This window comes from Rattus rattus, chromosome 4 (genome assembly GCF_011064425.1).
Source record: "Rattus rattus isolate New Zealand chromosome 4, Rrattus_CSIRO_v1, whole genome shotgun sequence".
Taxonomy (NCBI): Eukaryota; Metazoa; Chordata; class Mammalia; order Rodentia; family Muridae; genus Rattus; species Rattus rattus.
The window spans coordinates 23120604-23139457 of NC_046157.1; the positions used below are offsets into that span (position 1 = coordinate 23120604).

General features: G+C 42.3%; 1 protein-coding gene across 2 annotated transcripts in view; it reads left to right on the forward strand.

The window, feature by feature from the left end:
* Positions 1-18854, forward strand: part of Gsk3b (glycogen synthase kinase 3 beta) — a 149107-nt gene that overhangs the window by 68991 nt on the left and 61262 nt on the right. For both annotated transcript variants that reach the window (XM_032900192.1, XM_032900191.1), the window contains exon 3: positions 6340-6423. In XM_032900192.1, the coding sequence (XP_032756083.1) occupies positions 6340-6423 (84 nt within the window). The remainder of the gene's footprint in view (positions 1-6339; positions 6424-18854) is intronic.

Here is an 18854-nt window from a genome sequence, read left to right on the forward strand (position 1 = left end):
GGTAAAGCTGCTAGCATAGTATATATGCTAAATATGTATATACATATATACATATCAGTCACATATTTTCAGTATTCTGTAGTCATTGGTATCATCACTGTTGCTAAACACAGGGTTTAAGGAATGCATTCAAGATAGCATTTATCTATATGCTAGGACGGCCTCTGAAATAGGATTTCAAGAGCCTCACTCAGGCCTTCTTTAACCCACCACAGCTGATGGGAAGTATGAGTCCTCTACTTCTCTTTTTGCCACACAGCTGGCTCCTTTATAACTATAATTTACAATTCGATATTCTATGCACTGGCTATAGTAGCACTATAGGAAGATATTATAAATTCCTAGAGCATGAGTGGTTAAATTAATCTGCAAATTTTATTCTGTGTGTGTATGAGAGACGTAGCGGTAATAGATAAAAAACGAGTATCAGGAATTTTTCTCTCTTGTTTTCTAGAACAGTGATAAACTGGGCTTTCCCTTTTTTTTTTAATAAAGTTTTATTAGAACATGGTCATGTTTGCTCTTTTTAATTTTGTCAGTGGCTATTTTTACAGTGTAGCTGTACACTTGAGTAGTTACAGCAAAGTCCATGTGGTTTGCCAGACTTTACTATCTGGTCCTTCATAGAAAATATGTGTCCACTCTTACTTTAGGGTATTAGTTTTGTGGCTTTTGTCTTATAACTTCTTATCACTTTCTTCCTCTTGTGTGATTACTTATGATCTACATATAAATATGCCTCAAAACTCTTTTTTTGAATACCTTAAAATTTTATGGGACTAGGGTCAGTAATGTGACACCAATGCTTAGGTTCTCCAGTTTATTTTTGTTGTTGTTTATTGTCGCCGACTCTAATTAGGAGTCCAGGCAAGTCTGGGCGTCTTTTCTTGCTTTATACACATTTTTATGCTGCTGTGACTTCCAGAGCCCTCCTGCTGAGGAGGGAGTGAATGTATTCAGGTTCCATTCTGCACCTTTCACCCTCAGTGTCTGTTCCTTCAGGTGAACTAACCTCCCTGCTTCCCAAAGAACCTTCTAGGCCAGTGGCTCCTGCTGCTGTGTTAATAGCCATGTGAGTAAGACGCCTGAGAGATCCCCGAATTCCACTTACCAGCTGTTAATCAGCCTCTCAGACCTTGGTTCCCATTCTCTTTTGAGCATTTCCTTCTCTATGGTTTTGTTTCTTTGCCTCATCCCTTAATAACTTCTTTCGTAGTCAATAATATTCCCCAAATCAAAACTCTTACTCAGAACACATCAGTGGTTTTTCGTTCATGGCTTGCAAAATTTTATCTTTGTATATAAGACTTTTTTCCCCTCTCTGATAGGTTTGCAGACCTTTACAAAATAACAAGCAGGGTTTTTTTTGTTTTGTTTTGTTTTGTTTTGTTTTGTTTTTCCCTTCCTTGTTTTCTATTGCTGTGATAAGACACCATGACCAAGACAACTCAGAGGAAAGAATTTATTTGGAGTTTACAGGTTCAGAGGGTTAGAGTCCATCCATGATCATCATGGCGGGGAACATGGCAGCAGGCAGGCATGATGTTGAAACAGTAACAAAGTGCTCACATCTTGATCCACAAACACAGGGTGCAGAGAAAACTAACTGGGAATAGTATGGGATTTTGAAACCTCAGGGACACCTTCAGTGACACACTTCCTTCAACAAGGCCACACCTCCTAAATCTCAGAGAGTTCCTGTAGGGGTGGTTCTGATGCTAAGGTCCCAATTGATTCTTGATGGATCAGTAAAGATGCAGTGAGCCAATTAATTGCTTATGCCCTGCCCTCCCACCCCCCATGGGCAAGCTAGCAGATGAGGGAAGAAGAGAGGTGTTGACCATGCTTCGGGGGGGGGGGGGAGAAAAGCCGACCAGCCACGTGAGATGTTGGCGAGATGTTGGGTGGAGCACCCATGAGCTGCCTCTCTAGGTGGGAGGTTGGGATGCTGAGCTGGGACTGAAGGTGGCTGAGCAACTGAAATTGAGGGCAGATTGAGGATGCTGAGCTGGGAGTACTGGGAGGGGCACGCTAGATGCTGTGGATCGGAGGTGTTGAGCCATAAGGCAGGTTGAAATTGAGCAATGTGTATATCTGTGGTTTTCACCCACAGATCCAATATTCTCTGGGCGGTGGCTGGAAGCACAGTCTGCCCAGGACTTAAGGCAGGGTAGCAAAAGTGACAACAGTTTCTCCAACTGCGGACCAAGAGGACAACCATAGGAGCCCCTGAGGCCACTCTCATTCAGACCACCCTTCTGTCACACACATGGTTTATTAGTGATGAAATCCCTGACACTGTGTTGGAATTTGGTGAGACCACTCACTAGCATATTATTTTGCAGACCAAGACACCAAGTTCTTATGTCAGCTAAGTATTAAAAATATTTGTTATATACCTGAAGCTATTTTGAGATTTTCTTTTTAGAAGCCATTTGTAGAGTACTTGGGGGACATCAATTTTACTGTGGAATAAAAAATATTAGGGATTAAAGTGATTCATTTCTTTGGATAACATTCTCTTTGGATACCATTAATTTTTTTACACAAGTTATATTTAGGGAAGGGAGTCTTGAAAACAAAGTCTTTGAGGTGAATCCTGTTTTTCAGTAGCAGCAGAGTTCTCTGTGATGAGGGATAAGATCTTCCAGTGGGACAGACTTTGGGGAAGAGAGAAGATGATCGACAGATGTGTGCTGCCTACTTTACACCCACAGCTTTAAGCTTGCTGTGTTTCTCACCTGAAAGTTAACTTTCTCCAGGTTACATAATGGCTCCTAAAGTACCTTTCTGCTTATCTGTGGCTCTCTGGCTTAGCTTTCAGATGCAAGCCAGCCAACGTGCTCCCTCCCTCCCTGGTATAACATCAGTTATGGTAAAAGTGAGTCGAACCCTTTATGTAAACACCTGGCAGAAATTACTTAAGGGAAGGAGAGACTTTCTGGTTAGGATTTATTTTAGCAGGTTCAGTCCAGGGTGAGATGACCCAACAGTTACAGTCCCATGGCTCGACACTACAGTGCAAGATTGTAATGGAGCAGAGATGCTCACCAGGAAGCCGATACGCTCCCAGAGAAAACTCCTTTCTCTCGCTAGGCTCGTCCCAAACATACTATGAATCCCTAAAGGCCTTAGGATTCAGTCACTCAGTGATTGGACTCACTAGCCATGGATCAAGACTTTAACATATGCGTCTTACAGGGAACGTATATCTAAACCATAACAGTTGTTATATGTATTTTATATGTATTTTAATGTTTCTTTTATAAGAAGAAGAAAAGCAAGTTTTGATTGACATGTCCACGTCAGGCTTTCTCGTTTGTATGGTTTTTGTTTTATTTGGAGTAGCTAGCTTTTTGCGTGTCTGTTACAATTACAAGTCTTTTGTATGTAAGAGTCCACTTTTTCCCTTTCTGTTCTCTTCCTGATGCTGGCCGGCCAATGAAGACAGCAAGTTCAGGTGTTGCTCTTAAGGAGTTTGTAGTAAGTTGATTAGACATGGGGTATATGTTGTCTTTGTCATTGCAGTATAATACATGAGTTCTGTAAGGTTTGGGATACATTTATATAATAGTGTTGGCCTGTGCTTGTAGTAATACACTGTAAAATAAAACTTCAATAGACTTAAATATTTTTAAGTGCTATAAGGGGAGTTTAATGTGTGTTGGGACAGCCGAGGACGGCCTGAAGATGAAGGGATGGGAATGAAGTAAGTCGCAGTCTAAGAACAGGTACGTGTGTAGGTGGGGAAAGGTCATGGCACTCCTGCGACAGTGTGATCAGTGAGCAGGTAGCATTGACACTCTGGAAGAGGCAGCAAGGTTTAGCGATAGTGTGGAGAGAGCATTCCTTCACTGTGTGCATGGAATCCGGATACGGACTGTCAAAGAGGGAGTTGGCAATATCGGCACTCCAGTGTTCCTTAGGGTATAGTTTCTGTGGTTACTTCTTTTACTTTGAAATGATCTGTGTGTTTCTATCTAGATTGTATCTTCTATATACAGGGATGTATTTAGAGCTAAAAATAAAATCCAGTTTGAGTTGGGTGGTGGTGGTGGTACACACTTTTAATCCCTGGTCTACAGAGCAAGTCCCAGGACAGCCAGGACAAGGCTACACAGAGAGACCCTGTCTAGAAAAAATATAAAAACCCAGTTTGGCAATCTCTGCCTTTGGATTGTTAACGTCATTCATAATTTATGCAGTTTCATAGAAGGAATTACTGGTGCCATTTTACTTAGTCTGTTTCTTATGTTGGTTTTGCCCTCCCTTCTAGAATGTACTGACTTCTTTGTCTTTAACAAATACCTTTTCCTTATTTCTGACAGTTTCATAAGTGAATGTAATAAATTCTAGTGAGTTTTATACCCCATCCCCTTCCTCCACCTCACCCTGCCCCTTCCCACAAACCCCCTTTCTTTCCAGTGAGCCCCACTCTTATTTTCATGCCGTGTATGTTCCCCTCTGCTCCATGAGCATGTGTGGAAGCTGGTACTACAGTTTCTGTGCTTGAGTACCAGCCCTTCCTTCAGCCACCATTAACTGTCAGTAGTTCCTTACCGGGGAGAACACTGCCCCTTTCATAAAGAGGAACGGATGAACCCACGCGGAGCAGAAACTTTTCGGTACACTCTATTGGCTTCCTCATTGCTGTGGGAAGATATGGTGGCCAGAGCACGTTGTGCCCACAATCAGGAGCAGAAAGAGTTGGATGGTGGTGCTTTTTACATTGTATTTGTCTGTGGTCTAGGTGCTAGCCCAGGTAATGGTGCTTGCTGTCAGTGTTCAGTCTGGTGTATTTGTTCTGTGGTCTAGGATGCTAGCCCAGGTAATGGCGCTTGCTGTCAGTGTTCAGTCTGGGCCTTCCCATCTGCTGAACAACTCTGTCTCCTCACAGTCACGCCCGGAGATGTGTCTCTTAGGTGACTCTTTAGTGGTGGTCCTGGGGATTACACTTGGCACCTCGCTTTATGACAGGCTTTCAGACTAATATTGCATTAGTTGTAATAAAACTGTAGCTCAAATACTGTAGCTCTATCTCCCTTCCTTTATGCCATTATTGTCTGATGCAGTGTATTTGTGTTCTGTGGCTTATATTTTATCTTTTGATGGAATTAAAGGAAATCACTGCGTTTATAACATTACACATTATGATTACAGTAGCTGTTTTATAGACACTGCTCAGTGCACTAGCTTTATCAAGAACAGGGTTTGCTATGGGAAACGTCAACCTTTTTAAGATTCGTTTATGTTTATTTTCTGTATATAAGTGTTTTGCCTGAATTAGTATGTGCATATTTGGTGCTCATGGAGGTAAGAGGGCACTGGATCCTGTGGAACTGGAGTTTCAGACTATTGGGAGCAACCATACGGGTGCTGGGAACCAAACCTGGGTCCTGTGCGAGTGCATCAAGATTCCCTAACTACTGTGCTATCTCTTTAAAAACCTCGTGGATTATTTAGAATATGTGTTTTATTTTATTAATCTCTTACTTGACTGTGGTTTATAGGCTTTCCCCCCATAGTAATTAGCCTTTTAATTCTACCTTAAGATTAATTTCTTGGTTCAGCTAATCGGTTATGTTATTCATGAGTGATTATATTTAACATTGTCGTTTTAAAGGTTCCTTATGTTTCGGTACTTACGTATGTGTGATTTGGTAAATACATCCAGACGCGGCTCAGGTGCCTTTGCTTTGCCTGAGGCGCCCTCGGCTCTCCTAGGCATGACTGCACAGGTGTCTGGGGAGAGTGGGTTTCCTGACCTGTCATCCTGCTGTAGCTGGAACTTGCTGAGCCTCCTCATCTCTCCTGCGCCTCCCACGCCTACTTGATTCATCCTCATTAGTCTGTGTTGTCACTGTTGTTCTGAAATCGGCATTTACCTTAGCCAGATTGTCAGCTTTATGGTTTTAATCTTAATCTCTTGGCGACTTTTGATAAAAATGACCACATTTCAAAGTTCTTTCTTGGCTCTGAGATAACAGTCTATTCTTTCTTCATTTGCAACTCCGTTATCCTTTCTGTTTCATGGTTCCTCTTACCCCCTATTATTCAAACTTACTCTGTTCAATTTTTAAAACACTTTCAGCATGGTAAGTCAGATCATAACTTCGCCTGTCAAAATCTCCATTGACTTCCGTTTACATTTAAAGTGAGATCGAGTTTCTTACCGTGGTTGATGAGGCAGTTTTCCTTTTTACCCCTATTGTCTTTCTCTCTGAACTTATCTTCTACCTATCTCTCCCTTACTCTTGATGATACAGCTGCAGTCTCTAGCTTACTGGTATCATTAAGATGAGCGGTTATCCTTAAATGTTTCATGTGCTTCCTTTGCAGAACCGAGAGCTCCAGATCATGAGAAAGCTAGATCACTGTAACATAGTCCGATTGCGGTATTTCTTCTACTCGAGTGGCGAGAAGGTAAGCGTGAGAAAGTATGAACTGGCTGTTCTTGTGGAAGTACCCCAACCTCCCCCCACTCCATCAACTAGCTTTGCTAATTGATTGGGAACATTCAAAGCACAAACCAGGGATTCTGAACCCAAGATATCCAGTTGATGCTAGTGTGAAAACGTCTGTGAGAAGAGTGAATTTTAAGGGATCTGCCCAGGGCTGCTGGAGGTGCAGCTTCACAGCTCTTGGTACACCAACTGGAGGACCTTAGTTCAAGTCTTCAGAGCCCACAGTTAAAGCTCAATATGGCTGCTTACACCTATAGCCCAGCTCTGTGGGGCCATGGGACAGATGGGTCCCTGGGGATTGCTCTCAGCCAGTCTAGCTGCAAATTCAGGAGAGAGAGCACATCTCAGGGAACTAATAGAGCTGGACACCGAATGTCCTCTTCTGGTCTCTCACATGGACATGGGCTTGTGGTCTTGCACGTGTGGGTTCCTCCTGCCCCACATCTCCAATACACAATTTAGAATGAAAGCAAATTTTCTGAGCTTGCTGTGCTGGTGTCTGTCTAGAACCCGAGTGCTTGAAAGGCTGAGACATTCGCTGTCAAGTGAGAGGTTATCCAAACACAGCCCTGTCTTAAATGTTAAGCCCTTGGAAAATGGAGGGAAAGGGATTTTTCTACTTTAAAGTAAACATGTCTTCAGTTCTCAAGCACATTTCTATTTTTATTCATATTTCTGTGTTCCTTATGTGCTTATGGAGCCCTCTGATAGTTCATCTGTTTATTAGGGGAAGAAAAATTATGTCATTATGTTCATTTGGAGCTCGATTAGTAGAGAAAGGGAAGTAGGGGGTTTTGTTTAGCCAGGGAAAAACACTGAAAAATCTGTTTCTGGTCGCTTTGAATTCTGTGAAAGTAAGGGCAGGCCTGTGATTCGACGGCACCCACCTCCTCCTCTCCGTTGTCTGAGGAGATAGATGTCAGGGCACTTCTCAGTCTCCTCCTTGCTGCCTCTCACTTTCCTCCTCATCTCTTCAGTCCTTTTACCCACGTCCACCCCTCCATCCCCCCCTTAGTGGTTTGAAGAAGTGAGACAAGTAACAAGGGAACAATGGAAGCACCTGATTTGTTTTTTCAAATTACTCCTAATGAGATCACGTGATATTTGAACTTGAGATTTTATGCTTGTAATGTCTAGTGTTAGGCCCTTTTGACTTTACAGAAAAGTTCTAGTATAACCATTTTTAACAATTTTCACTAAACTTTATGTGTGTGTCCTTAACTATTAGTCTTACCTCAGACCTATAATCCAAGAAGATATTTAATTCGTGTTTGTGGTGTTCATTTCTACAGATCTGTATTGTCATAACCAATGTTTTAACCACCACAGTTAGCAAGTTGATCTGAGTGTAACACTTGTTTCTGTTCTTTTTACGTTTAAGGGCTTTCTGCTTCTGGTAGGAATGGTAGACTCTCAGTATTTGGCGCTTTATTGTAGAGCGACTGGTCGGTAGGCCTATTTTCCGTCTCTCAGGCTAGCAAGCTGCCCATTAGTGTTCATTCTGGCGTGCCTACCTTTCCCTGTCCCTTCCCAAACAAGGTCACAGAGCATCTCCTGGGCCCACTGCATTGTTAGAATGGGATTTCGTATCCTCATGACTTCTTTATTATTAGATGCCAGACATTGTAGTACCCCGGAGAGGAAAGTAAAGGTCAGAATTATGTCTTTCCTGATCTACTAGATAACAGACAGATTCATTTGCAAATGCCTCCTGAAAAATTCCCTAAACATTGTGTTGTATACTTTAATAAATATAGCCCCCACATACCAGGCCTTATTTTAATGCTTTGTAAATGTTAACGCATTTAACTTGGAAGTGAAAGGGCAGAGAGGGAGGCTTTTCAGGTTTTGGTTTGTAGGAGGGCTCTGTCGTTCTGACTGAAAACTGACTGGCTATTCTGTGAGTGCCACAGATGGGGATTTTTCCTTGCTCCTGCCTTTAGTTGTCTGTTTACCATGGCTACTCCTGCAGATGCTGGAAGACCTCTAACGGAAGGTTATCAGAAGAGCAATAAATCAGTCTCTACTAAAAGTAAAATATCTTAACTTTTAAGCGAAGTTAAAAGATACTTACTATTTGGAGTATTTTCCCTCCCAAAATCTTTTTCTGTTTCATTTCTCCTAGACTGGTTTCTGTCACTCTATAGCTTTATCCCCCCCCCTTCCCACCCTTGAATCTATGTGAATGCAATTTCATAGGTTTCTGCACCTTTCTTTTGTTAAGTTTTGCCCTATCTTGCCTACCCCCTCCTCCACCCACCCACCCCCACCCTTTTCCAGTTCTGAGTCTGTGCAAATTCCCTGTCTGTCTTGCATATTTCTTACTCTTTCTCAGTACCCTTATCACTCTTGGCTTAGATATTTTTTTTTTTGAACCTTTGTATTTTAATGCGGGTGGGTGTTTTGCATGTGTGAGCCTGTGCACTACGGGGTACTGTGCTTACAGAGGCCAGAAGAGGGTGTCAGGTCATGTCAGGTCATGTCAGGTCTGGAGCTGAAATTACAGACGGTTGTGAGCCACCACATAAGTGCTGGGAACCAGACTGGGTTACCCCGGAAGAGCAGCCAGTGCTCTTAACCACTGTGTCCTCTTTCCACTCTAGCCCTAAAGACTTTTCCTTTAGGCAGTCAGCTCTCTGCTTATAACTAGGGAAGTGCTGCCAGCTATTGTAACTAGAAGAGGTTATTCAGAGCCCAGGCTGAGCATTCCTGCTGGGATTATTGCTTGCTGTAGTGACTGAAGCTTGTTGCAATCAACGTATTGTAGGTTGCTCTGTAAGTTTTAGGAGCTCTAATTTAGAATGAATAGTGCCTTTCCCCTTGATTAGATAACAATGGGAATTTAGAGTGTTTTGAAACTTTAGACTTAATAATTTTGTGAGTTTCAATTCTACAGAATAGTGATTTTTCCCCCACCACTTTAGTATTTAGCTGTAGGAAACATCCTCATGAAATTTCATGTAGAATTATGATAGAATAAATGAACCACAAAATAGCTCTTCTGTGGAAACAGATGTTTGCCTGTCCTTAACAATAGCTCACTCCACAGAACTTTATGAGTCAGGATATATTATAAAGCCACATTCTGCCCGTAGGAATCCCAAGCTCTATTTAAATTGTTTTCTCAAGTTATCTTGCATGTGAAAATACTTCACGTCATAGGTTGTTTTGAGTGAAGGGAAAAACTTTCCCTTCTGCTTACATAACAGACTTTTAAAGTATAATGATGTCAAATTGGTTTCGTTCTTTACTTTTTGTAACTTTATGTGGTGTTGAGACTGGGCAGAGTTACGCTAAGCTGAGCTTAACTATGACTGTGTACCCTGGCTTTGGGGAGGGAAGGGTAAAGATGACGTGCAGCAGTAACCCATTCAGTAATGAACGACACAACCCGTTTGGAAATGAAGTGGATGGCCTGCTTTGTAGCTGGAAGGTGGGTTAGCGTTGCAGTTCAGGCATGCAGTAGAACCATGACTCGGGCAAGTTACTCATTTTTAAGTAACCTCCGATCTCTTAACATTTGGAGTTTTGTAAGGAACTTATTTAGTGTTTACCTGTTACTGATAGCATTGGGCTGTGAACCCCACATGTTAATTTACCATTTAATAAACTACTCTATTTAGTAATATGTGAATTCATAGAGTACTTGCTGTCATTAGATGGTATCATGACCCTTTCACTTGTTCATAACTCATATTGTATGGTATCCCTGCGAAGAATACTATTTTTAGCTTCATGTTACAGATCCGGACGGACTACACTGAGCTAATAGTATATAAGCAATTTACCTCAGATTTATACAGCTACTAAATGGGGTTTGGGAGTCTGAATCCAGAGTATAAAAGATGCTGTATTATTCACCATAGTATGTGCAATAGAAACGTAACATTTAAAGTAGCGTACTGATGATGGTTGAGCAACAGAGTTGTAGTGGCAATGATGGTTGTGAGAGTAGTAAAGATAATGATAGCTAAAATGCGTTAGTACTTACCGGACACCACCACGGTTGGTTTTATTAGACAGGTTACAAGTAGCATCTGAAAACTTGTTGATTTCTCTTCTTTTATTATATACGTCTTTGTCCCTAACCTAAACAATCACTTAAAGCAGATCCATAGTTACCTTATTTTTGCTATTATCAATTGCAAAGGGTTGTATGGGTCATTGTGTTGGGAACTGAGTATCTGCTCTTAGCGAGATGTTAATAATTCATGGCCACTAGAAGTGGAAGTTGAGCTGTCCTGATGTAAATCAGCAGTGGGCTGCTTTCTGATGGCATCGCTTCTCGCTTAAAAGGTAACTTCCAGATTTCTTAGCATGACTTAGAAGGTCTCCTCATTTTTTTATATTTGTTACTTTTTATGAGTTTTTTCTACATGTATGTATGAGAACCATGTACATGCCAGGTGCCTACAGAGGTCAGAAGGGATGTTGGAGTCCCCGGGAACTGGAGCAGCAAGCGTTCTTAACCATTGAGCCAGCTCTCCAGCCCAACACCTTTGAGTATCTAGGTTCCAGTCTGGCCCAAGCACAGTTCTTCTCTGTACCCTGAGGCTTTCAGAATGTCTGCTCTGCTCTGCTGTTCTGTAGTGCTCTCTGCACTCTACACCACTGCTCTGCTCATACAGATTCCTACTCACTGTTTACCTCAGTTCAGCAGACAACTCACCACTCCCTTTCCTCTGCTGTACTCCCCAGAGTTTATCTAAAATGTCTTGCAGATACTTTTAAATATTTTCTTAAGTTTTACCACAATTTTAAAAAGCTATGTTTTCTTTTACTATATCGTCATTCTCAAAAGCATTCTTAGATCTTACTCAGTTTTGTTTCTTCAGTACTTAGTATAATTGCCAAGTCAGTTTAGTTAGTTTTGTTGATGATGTATTGAAAGCCTTCTAGATATTCTTAGAAAACAGAGTGCCAGGCTGGGACCATGACTCAGTGGGTAAGGGTTCTTGCTGTGCTTCTGAAAGCTGAGAATCTTGAGTTCAGATCCACAGTGTCCCCATAAATACCAGGCTATGCATGCCTTAATCCCAGCACCGTGGGCTAGAGACAGTCTCTGGCCTACAAATGCTTGCACACATGCATACACACATATACATGCATATGCACATGCACACAATTAAAAATAGTGCCAAAATAGAGCTCAGTATGATAACATTTACTATTTGAATTAGGATTTATTTTATACTATTTTTTAAAATGTATCTAATTTTATGTGTAGGAATAATACCCAAGGCTGTCCTGGTTTCCATACACTGCACATATATGCACATACCCCCCCCCCCAACTCAACTTCTCCTTTTAATTCGATAGTTTTCTATTCTCTGTTGTCTCTGCTTAAATGTTTGAAATTATTTTCTTCTCAGTTTTATATTTAGTTTTACCCCCCAAAGAGATTGTTGATTTGAGATCTTTATGCAAGGGTGCTGTGGTGTGTGTGTGTGTGTGTGTGTGTGTGTGTGTGTGTGTGTGTGTGTGTGTGTGTGTGTGTGTGTGGTGTGTGTGTATGTGTATCTGCTCTCCTTTTGCATATACCTGTGTTTCCTGCTGAACTCCTTATTAGATCTGATCTCTTCTCTCTCTCTCTCTCTCTCTCTCTCTCTCTCTCTCTCTCTCTCCCCCTCCCCCTCTCTCCCTCCCCTCCTCCCTCCCTCCCCACTTCCCTTCCTCCCTCTCCCTCCCTCCCTCTTCCCCTCCCACTCCCTTTTCCTTCTTTTATGCGTGTGTGGTCAGCTTGTGTGTGCTTGCCTGTGTGTGCAGGTGTGGGGCTGCAGTTGTTTTTACACCTTATTTTTAAGGCAGGGTTGCTCACTGAACCCAGGACTTGCCTGTTTTGGGCTAGACTGACTGAGCAGCAGGTCCCTGGGATCCTCATGACCCCTTTCCCAACAGTGTTGCTAAGTTCATCTAGTCTTGCCTTGCTTTTATGTGAGCGCTAGGGACCTGAACTCAGTTCCTTAAGCTTGCTTGGTGAGCACTCTATCCACTGAGCTGGCAGTCTAGCCAGAAATCTTTTTTTAAATTACTTTTAATTGCGTGTATCTGCATACTGCATTTGGTGCATCCCATAAAGTTTCAGTATGTGGTATTTTTGTTTACAGTTAATCTCAAGTATTTTCTCATTTTTATAGTATATAATTTCTGATGCTTAATTTCCTGTCTTATTCACTCCTTGTCTGGATTGGATTCATTTCCACACATTTGTAGGTTCTCCAGTTTTCCTCATATTTTTGCTTTGCCTGTGTGTGTGTGTGTGTGTGTGTGTGTGTGTGTGTGTGTGTGTGTGTGTGTGTGTGTGTATGTGTGTATATGCACTTGTGCACGCATGCACCGAAGCATGAGCATAGAGGTCAGAGGATAACTTGTGGGAGCCAGTTCTTTCTTTCCACCGTGTGTTTCAGGTCATCAGACTTAGTAGCAAGTGCCCTCCTTAGCAGCCAAGCCGTCTCCACAGCCTCCTCCCGTCTGTGGTGCTAGTGTCCAGTGTGGCTGGAGAAGGTATTCCACGTGCTTTCACTCTTTTTAAACCTACCAAAATTGTCATGTGACTTCCTGTGGTTTGGTCATGGATAATCTCCTGCTTGAGAAGAGTGTGCAGTTGCTATTAGGGTGAAGGGTTGGACACAGCATGCAAGTTCTTCGCTGGTTTTGAAGACAGTTCCGTATGGTTCCCAGCAGTTCCTGAGGAACTCATCTTCCTTACTTTACATCAGTGTTGGCTTTCGTTATGTTTGTGGCTCTGACACTTGCCGGGATGTGTGTAGAACGGTTACACCCTGGTGAATCGAGGTGCTTGGCAGTGTGGAGCTCTGTAGCCGGTTTCCACTGTTCTGGATTTACTGTGTTGTACGTAGCCCCCAGTGCACTGTGGCTCTGGCACCACATCCTAGGTGTCTTACCCAGGCTAGCAGAATCTCTCAACTGGTGTTTTCATTTGCTGTATGTCCTTAGAGTTTCCAACACCAGATAACTTCACAGGTTGAGTGTTCGTTGTTTGAGATCCTAAGTTAGCCTCCTTTCTTTCCTTGTCTCTCTGCCTCCTCATGACTTTCTACGCTTTGTTTTTGAACTGCTTTGAGAAATTGCTGTTCGGTCTAAAAGCTGAGTGAAATTGAAGCTTCCAGTTGTCATGGCTGCAGGCTAGTACAGGGGCACAGACTAAACACTAATGGGTATATCATATTAAAAAAAGCAAGCACAACAAAGGAATAACACTTGATCACACATTATAGAACATACCAAAATATTTCAAATTAGGACCAAGGAAAATAACATGAGCACTTACTCTTTTAAAGTATAATGATCTTTAAAGTTTTCTGAGAATTTTATTTTTTCTTTTAAAAATAGTTAATTATAACTGCCACAAAAGCTTATGTTATAAGCTTTGTTATTGAGAAAAATCACTCTAGTGAGATTAAAATGTATTGTTTTTCATAGTTTGCAGCCATATGTGTTGGTTAATTTTAGGTCAGCTTGACACAAGCTAGAATCATTTGGGAAGAGGAACTCTCCATTGAGAAAATGCCTCAGTAAGATTGACCTATAGGCAAGGCTGTGGGGCATTTTCTTAATTAATAATGATTGATGTGAGAGGGCCCCACCCACTGTGGGTGGTTTCAGCCCTGGGCAAGTGGTTCTTTGTTGGGTAAGAGAGAAGGCAGAACAGGCCTACAAGCCAGCAAGCAACATTCTTCATGGTCTCTGCATCCGGTTCCTACCTTAAGTTCCTGGCCTGGCTGCCTTTGGTGATAGGAGTTGCTGGTCTTCATGGCAGCAATGGAAATCCCAAGGCTTCATCCGTGGGAGTCTCAGATACTGAATCATCTCTATGGTCCTTGTTCTTTCCAATTCTTGCTTTTTAAGTTTTTGGTTTTTTATTGTTTAAATATATCTAGGTATAAGCACAAAAGTACATGCTAATACACACCCACAACCTCTTAGCACTCAAGTGGCCGAGGCAGAAAGATCAGGAGTTCAGGGACATCCTGGGCTGTAAGAGGGGGGAGGGAAAGAGGGACGAAGAGGAGAGATAGAAAAACCACAAAAATGTTGGAAACTTGGATTCCTGTCTGGGGTGTGTCAGAAAACAAACCGTGCTTCTCCACGGCTTCTCCACGGCTTCTGCTTCAGCCTCGGCCTCCAGGTTCCTCCCTTGAGTTCTGTCCTGACTTCCCTCAGTGATGGGGTCAACCTGAGAGTTGTAAGCTGACCTTTTCCCTCCCCAAGTTGCCTTTGATGGTAGACTATATCCTAGCCATAGAGAGCAGTGAGGACATAGGCTTGTAGATTATGTTTAGCTCCTCACTCTCCATGAATATGTCTTCTTGTCCATACATACGGGCACCACACACATAGGCAGGCACACATAGTTTTAATGGACAGTTCCACAAATAGCATTGCTAAGTCATGATGGGCTCCGAGGAGCTTCACTTTCGTGAGGGTATTAACTCACAGACTTCTCAAAAGGTTCCAGGAGCTTAGAGCTAAGACTTAATTTCCTCACATTGGATTTTCCCGTCTCATTGAGGAGAGAAAGTTGTAGCTTGTTTATTTTCATTTTGTTGCTGTAATTATGAGTGAAATTGCACTTCTTCTATCTTTCTTCAGCTACAATATTTGTGTTTTCCTATTGTCTGTACGTCAGTACTTAAAAAACAAAACAAATTATTCAGTCCTTTGTTAGTGTAGTAGAAATCCCTTTGCCCAAAAGCATTTTCTGGGCATGGTCTGAGTATGATTTTGTTTTGTTTCACTTTTGAATAGCATGAGTTTTATATATATATATATATTTTTTTGGGGGGGGGGGTTCTTTTTTTCGGAGCTGGGGACCGAACCCAGGGCCTTGCGCTTCCTAGGCAAGCGCTCTACCACTGAGCTAAATCCCCAACCCCGAGTTTTATATTTTTATGTCATCAAACTGATTTGTTTTTCTTAATATCTTGGGGTTTTTTGTTTTGAGTTTTGGATTTTTTTGTTTGTTTGTTTCTGCTTTGTTGTTTCGGTTGTTTTTTGTTTTGTTTTGTTTTTGAGACAGAATTTCTCTGTATAGTCCTGCCATCCTGCCTGTCCTGGAGCAAGCTAGGCTGGCCTTGAACTCCCTCACAGAGACTAGTGCCTTTGGCTCCTGGGTGCTAGAATTAAAGGTGTCCCCTTCCTTTCCCCTTCTTAATATCTTGCGGCTGCTCTATCCTCCAAGGTTTACTTTGCGAGTCCATTTCTTTCCGCACAAAAGTGTTGGTGATTTAGAAGTTAGTTTTAGATGTTTGTTCCATTTTCTGTTAGGTGTTGGTGTACCCTCTGTGCACAACTCTTTTCTGTTGTAGTTGTAGTGTGCCAGGTGCCCTGGCAAAAAACGTTGCAGGGAGAAACCGTTTATTTGGTGGTAGAGTTAAAGGGGAAGCATCCATGATGGCCTGTAAGGTGTTGGCAGCAGCACAGCCTGGCACCCAGGATGCAAAAGGATTATGTTTCATATCCCACACGGAACAGAAAGAGAACAGAGACTGGGGTCAGGCTGTCAAACCTCAAACCCTGCCCTGGTGGTGTTCCTGCTCCAGGGCTCCACCTCCTAAAGGTTCCATAACTACCCTGAGTGTGCCGACAGCTGGGCACCAAGTGTTCAGACATGCAAGCCTATAGGGACGTTGGTTATTTAAACCACAGCGCCTTCCCTCCTTCTCCGTCTTCTCCCACAGCTTCCCAAGGAAAAGATTTCCCATGAATCCTCAGCCCATTGTATCATTGCTGCAGTGTCTGTCCTTTGGTAGCACAGTGCACCCATCTGAGGAAGGACAACTGATTACGACATTTTGTCCATAAATTCTGAGAATGCAGGGTTGGCTGTCTTATTACTAAACTCTCTGAATCTTCGCCTCCTTGAACATTTTAGAGTGATATTTGTGTCTCTAATGCTTCGACCTCAAGCCATTTTATTCCCTTGGTCTTACAAGTCGTGTGAGGTGGGGGATGACGGACCATCTTACATTTTACAGTGATAAGGTGGAGTCTCCCTGCCCCTGCAGCTACTGTTAGGCGGTGTTCAACCATGCTATTAAACGCCGAGTTGGATAGCTTAGACCAGCCTCATGGAGGACCCATTGAGCCTCTGTGGAGCAGTGCTCCATAGTTACACACTGTGTGAGTTTGGGCAGTTCCTCAGTAAGGTCCACTCTGTCAGAGAGGAGGCTCTCCCAGACACTGTACGAGCAAACCTAAGACAGATCTGGGGGCTCAGCAGTGGCTCTGAGATGCTGGCGGACTTCCTTTAAGGCCGAGTTCTTTCTTGTGTATTTCTGTCAGTCACTTTAATTTACATCCAGTTGCTGAATTGCTGAATTTTCTGGCAACTCACAGGAAATTGTTTTGAGATTACAGCAAACCAGAGTTTTAGAAAGTCAGACATGCCAGAAGTGGAGAATCCTGGGTCTTCTTTCTTTTTAAAATACTGTCATAAATATGAGTCCCCCTAATCTTTATAGGAACCTCCAAATAAGAAAATTAAAAACTACTGTGAGAACATGAAATATCACTTTTTTCTACATGTTTTCTGTAGTTGAATGTTCTCAGGAGTTCAGGAATTAATATCATGGTTATTTACATTAAAACATTTAACTTACGAAAGCCCTTACTTAATCTTCCTTTATTCTCATACTATAATAAGTTGGACTACTGGCCTTGTAGCAGACATGATTTTATTACCTCTCTGGTGCATTCTGCGCTGTTAAAACTGCTGCCTAAAGGACTTTTGTCAGTAACGAGGCCTGAACTGTGCAGAGCAGAGTTGGCCATGATGGTCCGAACACAGCACGTCTGCTACATCTCATGTGTTCCTTTACGAGTGCCTCAGTGACCCATCCTTCTTGAGTTCTGCGTAGTTTACACCTGTTGCATACTTTCCAGATGATTGTCGGGTTTGCTCTTGATTTTGACTGGTTGATCTTTGTATATTGATCTGAATTTTCATTATAAGGCTTTCTGCTTTGTTAAATATCACATTAAGGCTTCACTCAGTCTGGCCTATTAGGCTTGACAGTCTGTATTTGCTCTTCCATTTAAGCCATTGTTAGTGGTGTCAGTTTTAGATGGCTGGTTAAAACGGGAGATTGCAGTCTGTCTGTCAGACTTGTCTCCTGGTGCTTTTACTAGGTTGGTACGCTCTGTGAATTGTTTATGGATGTGTCTAGTTAAATCGTGTACTGATGTACCACCCACTGTCCCTGTTTGTATACTTTACATTTGCTACTTAACTGTTATAGTCACTTGTTTCTTCAAACCTTTAATCTATAAGCTTATAGACTGTAAGCCAGCTCCCGAAACACTGGCATGACAAAAATATACATGGAAAACATTTAAATTATTTCAACTCACAATTTAAGATGTCAACTTCTGTTGTCAGGTTGTCAGTTGTGATGAGTGAGACCTTTAATAACCTGAAAATACCATCATGCAGACATATGGTGGGAGGAGTGCAAGTGGACATCCGAGGGCTAGGATTTAATCCCATCCTTGTTTGGTTTTGGTTTTCTACTCTGCTTCCCTTTTGCATCAGGCATGCTAACCCTTGCCTGTCCACTGTTGTGTGTTAGAGCATGTGACTTACTGTCATAGGCATGGTCAGGTCTGAGACTCAGGAGACTAAACCAGGGGCTGCAGAGCAGTGCTACAAGTGCTGCTGTAGTGGAGACTGTTGGAGATGGATGGAGTGCACTGTGCTGTGTGCACTGGTGTACTAGAGCAGGGACAAGGTTCTGTCCTTCAAGGCATGCCCAGTGACCTGTGTCCTCCACTTGGTCTACTTCTTAAAGTGTCCACCACCATTCAGTGTATGAGTCAGTAGGGGACATTTGCGATTTCAATAGTGTAATATAAAGTAAGCAGTTAAAGCCCCAGACCAAATGCTAACACTTACTGACAGACAGACCCGGAGCCTTAGGGCTGGAAGCCTCCTGAACATGCAACAGTCACCTTAATTGTTGCATCCGTCCTTCTCGGTGTGCTCCGTTAGCAAATGCTGAAACCATAATCTAGCATTGCCCACACTTCTGGGTTTCTCATAAGTGTGTCAATCATGATAAACTCTGTCAAATACGTTTTAGAATCAGGAGCCCTTGAATCTAGCAATCTTTTAAATAAAAGCCTTCTAACTCCTGAGGGTCACCATACTTGGATCCTATAACACAAGTTGAATTTCTCTTATTTGAGCTTGTGAACCCAGGAGTATTTTTTTGGAAAGACTGTAGAATGTTACTTAGTGAGATGGTTTGAGAACGGCCTCTGAGTCTCAACAGGAAATGCATTTGTGTTTCACGTGTACCTGAAAAATGTAGCCTGACATTATTAAGTTTACACGAAATTTCAGCACACCTATGTCTCCTGTGCTCTTTT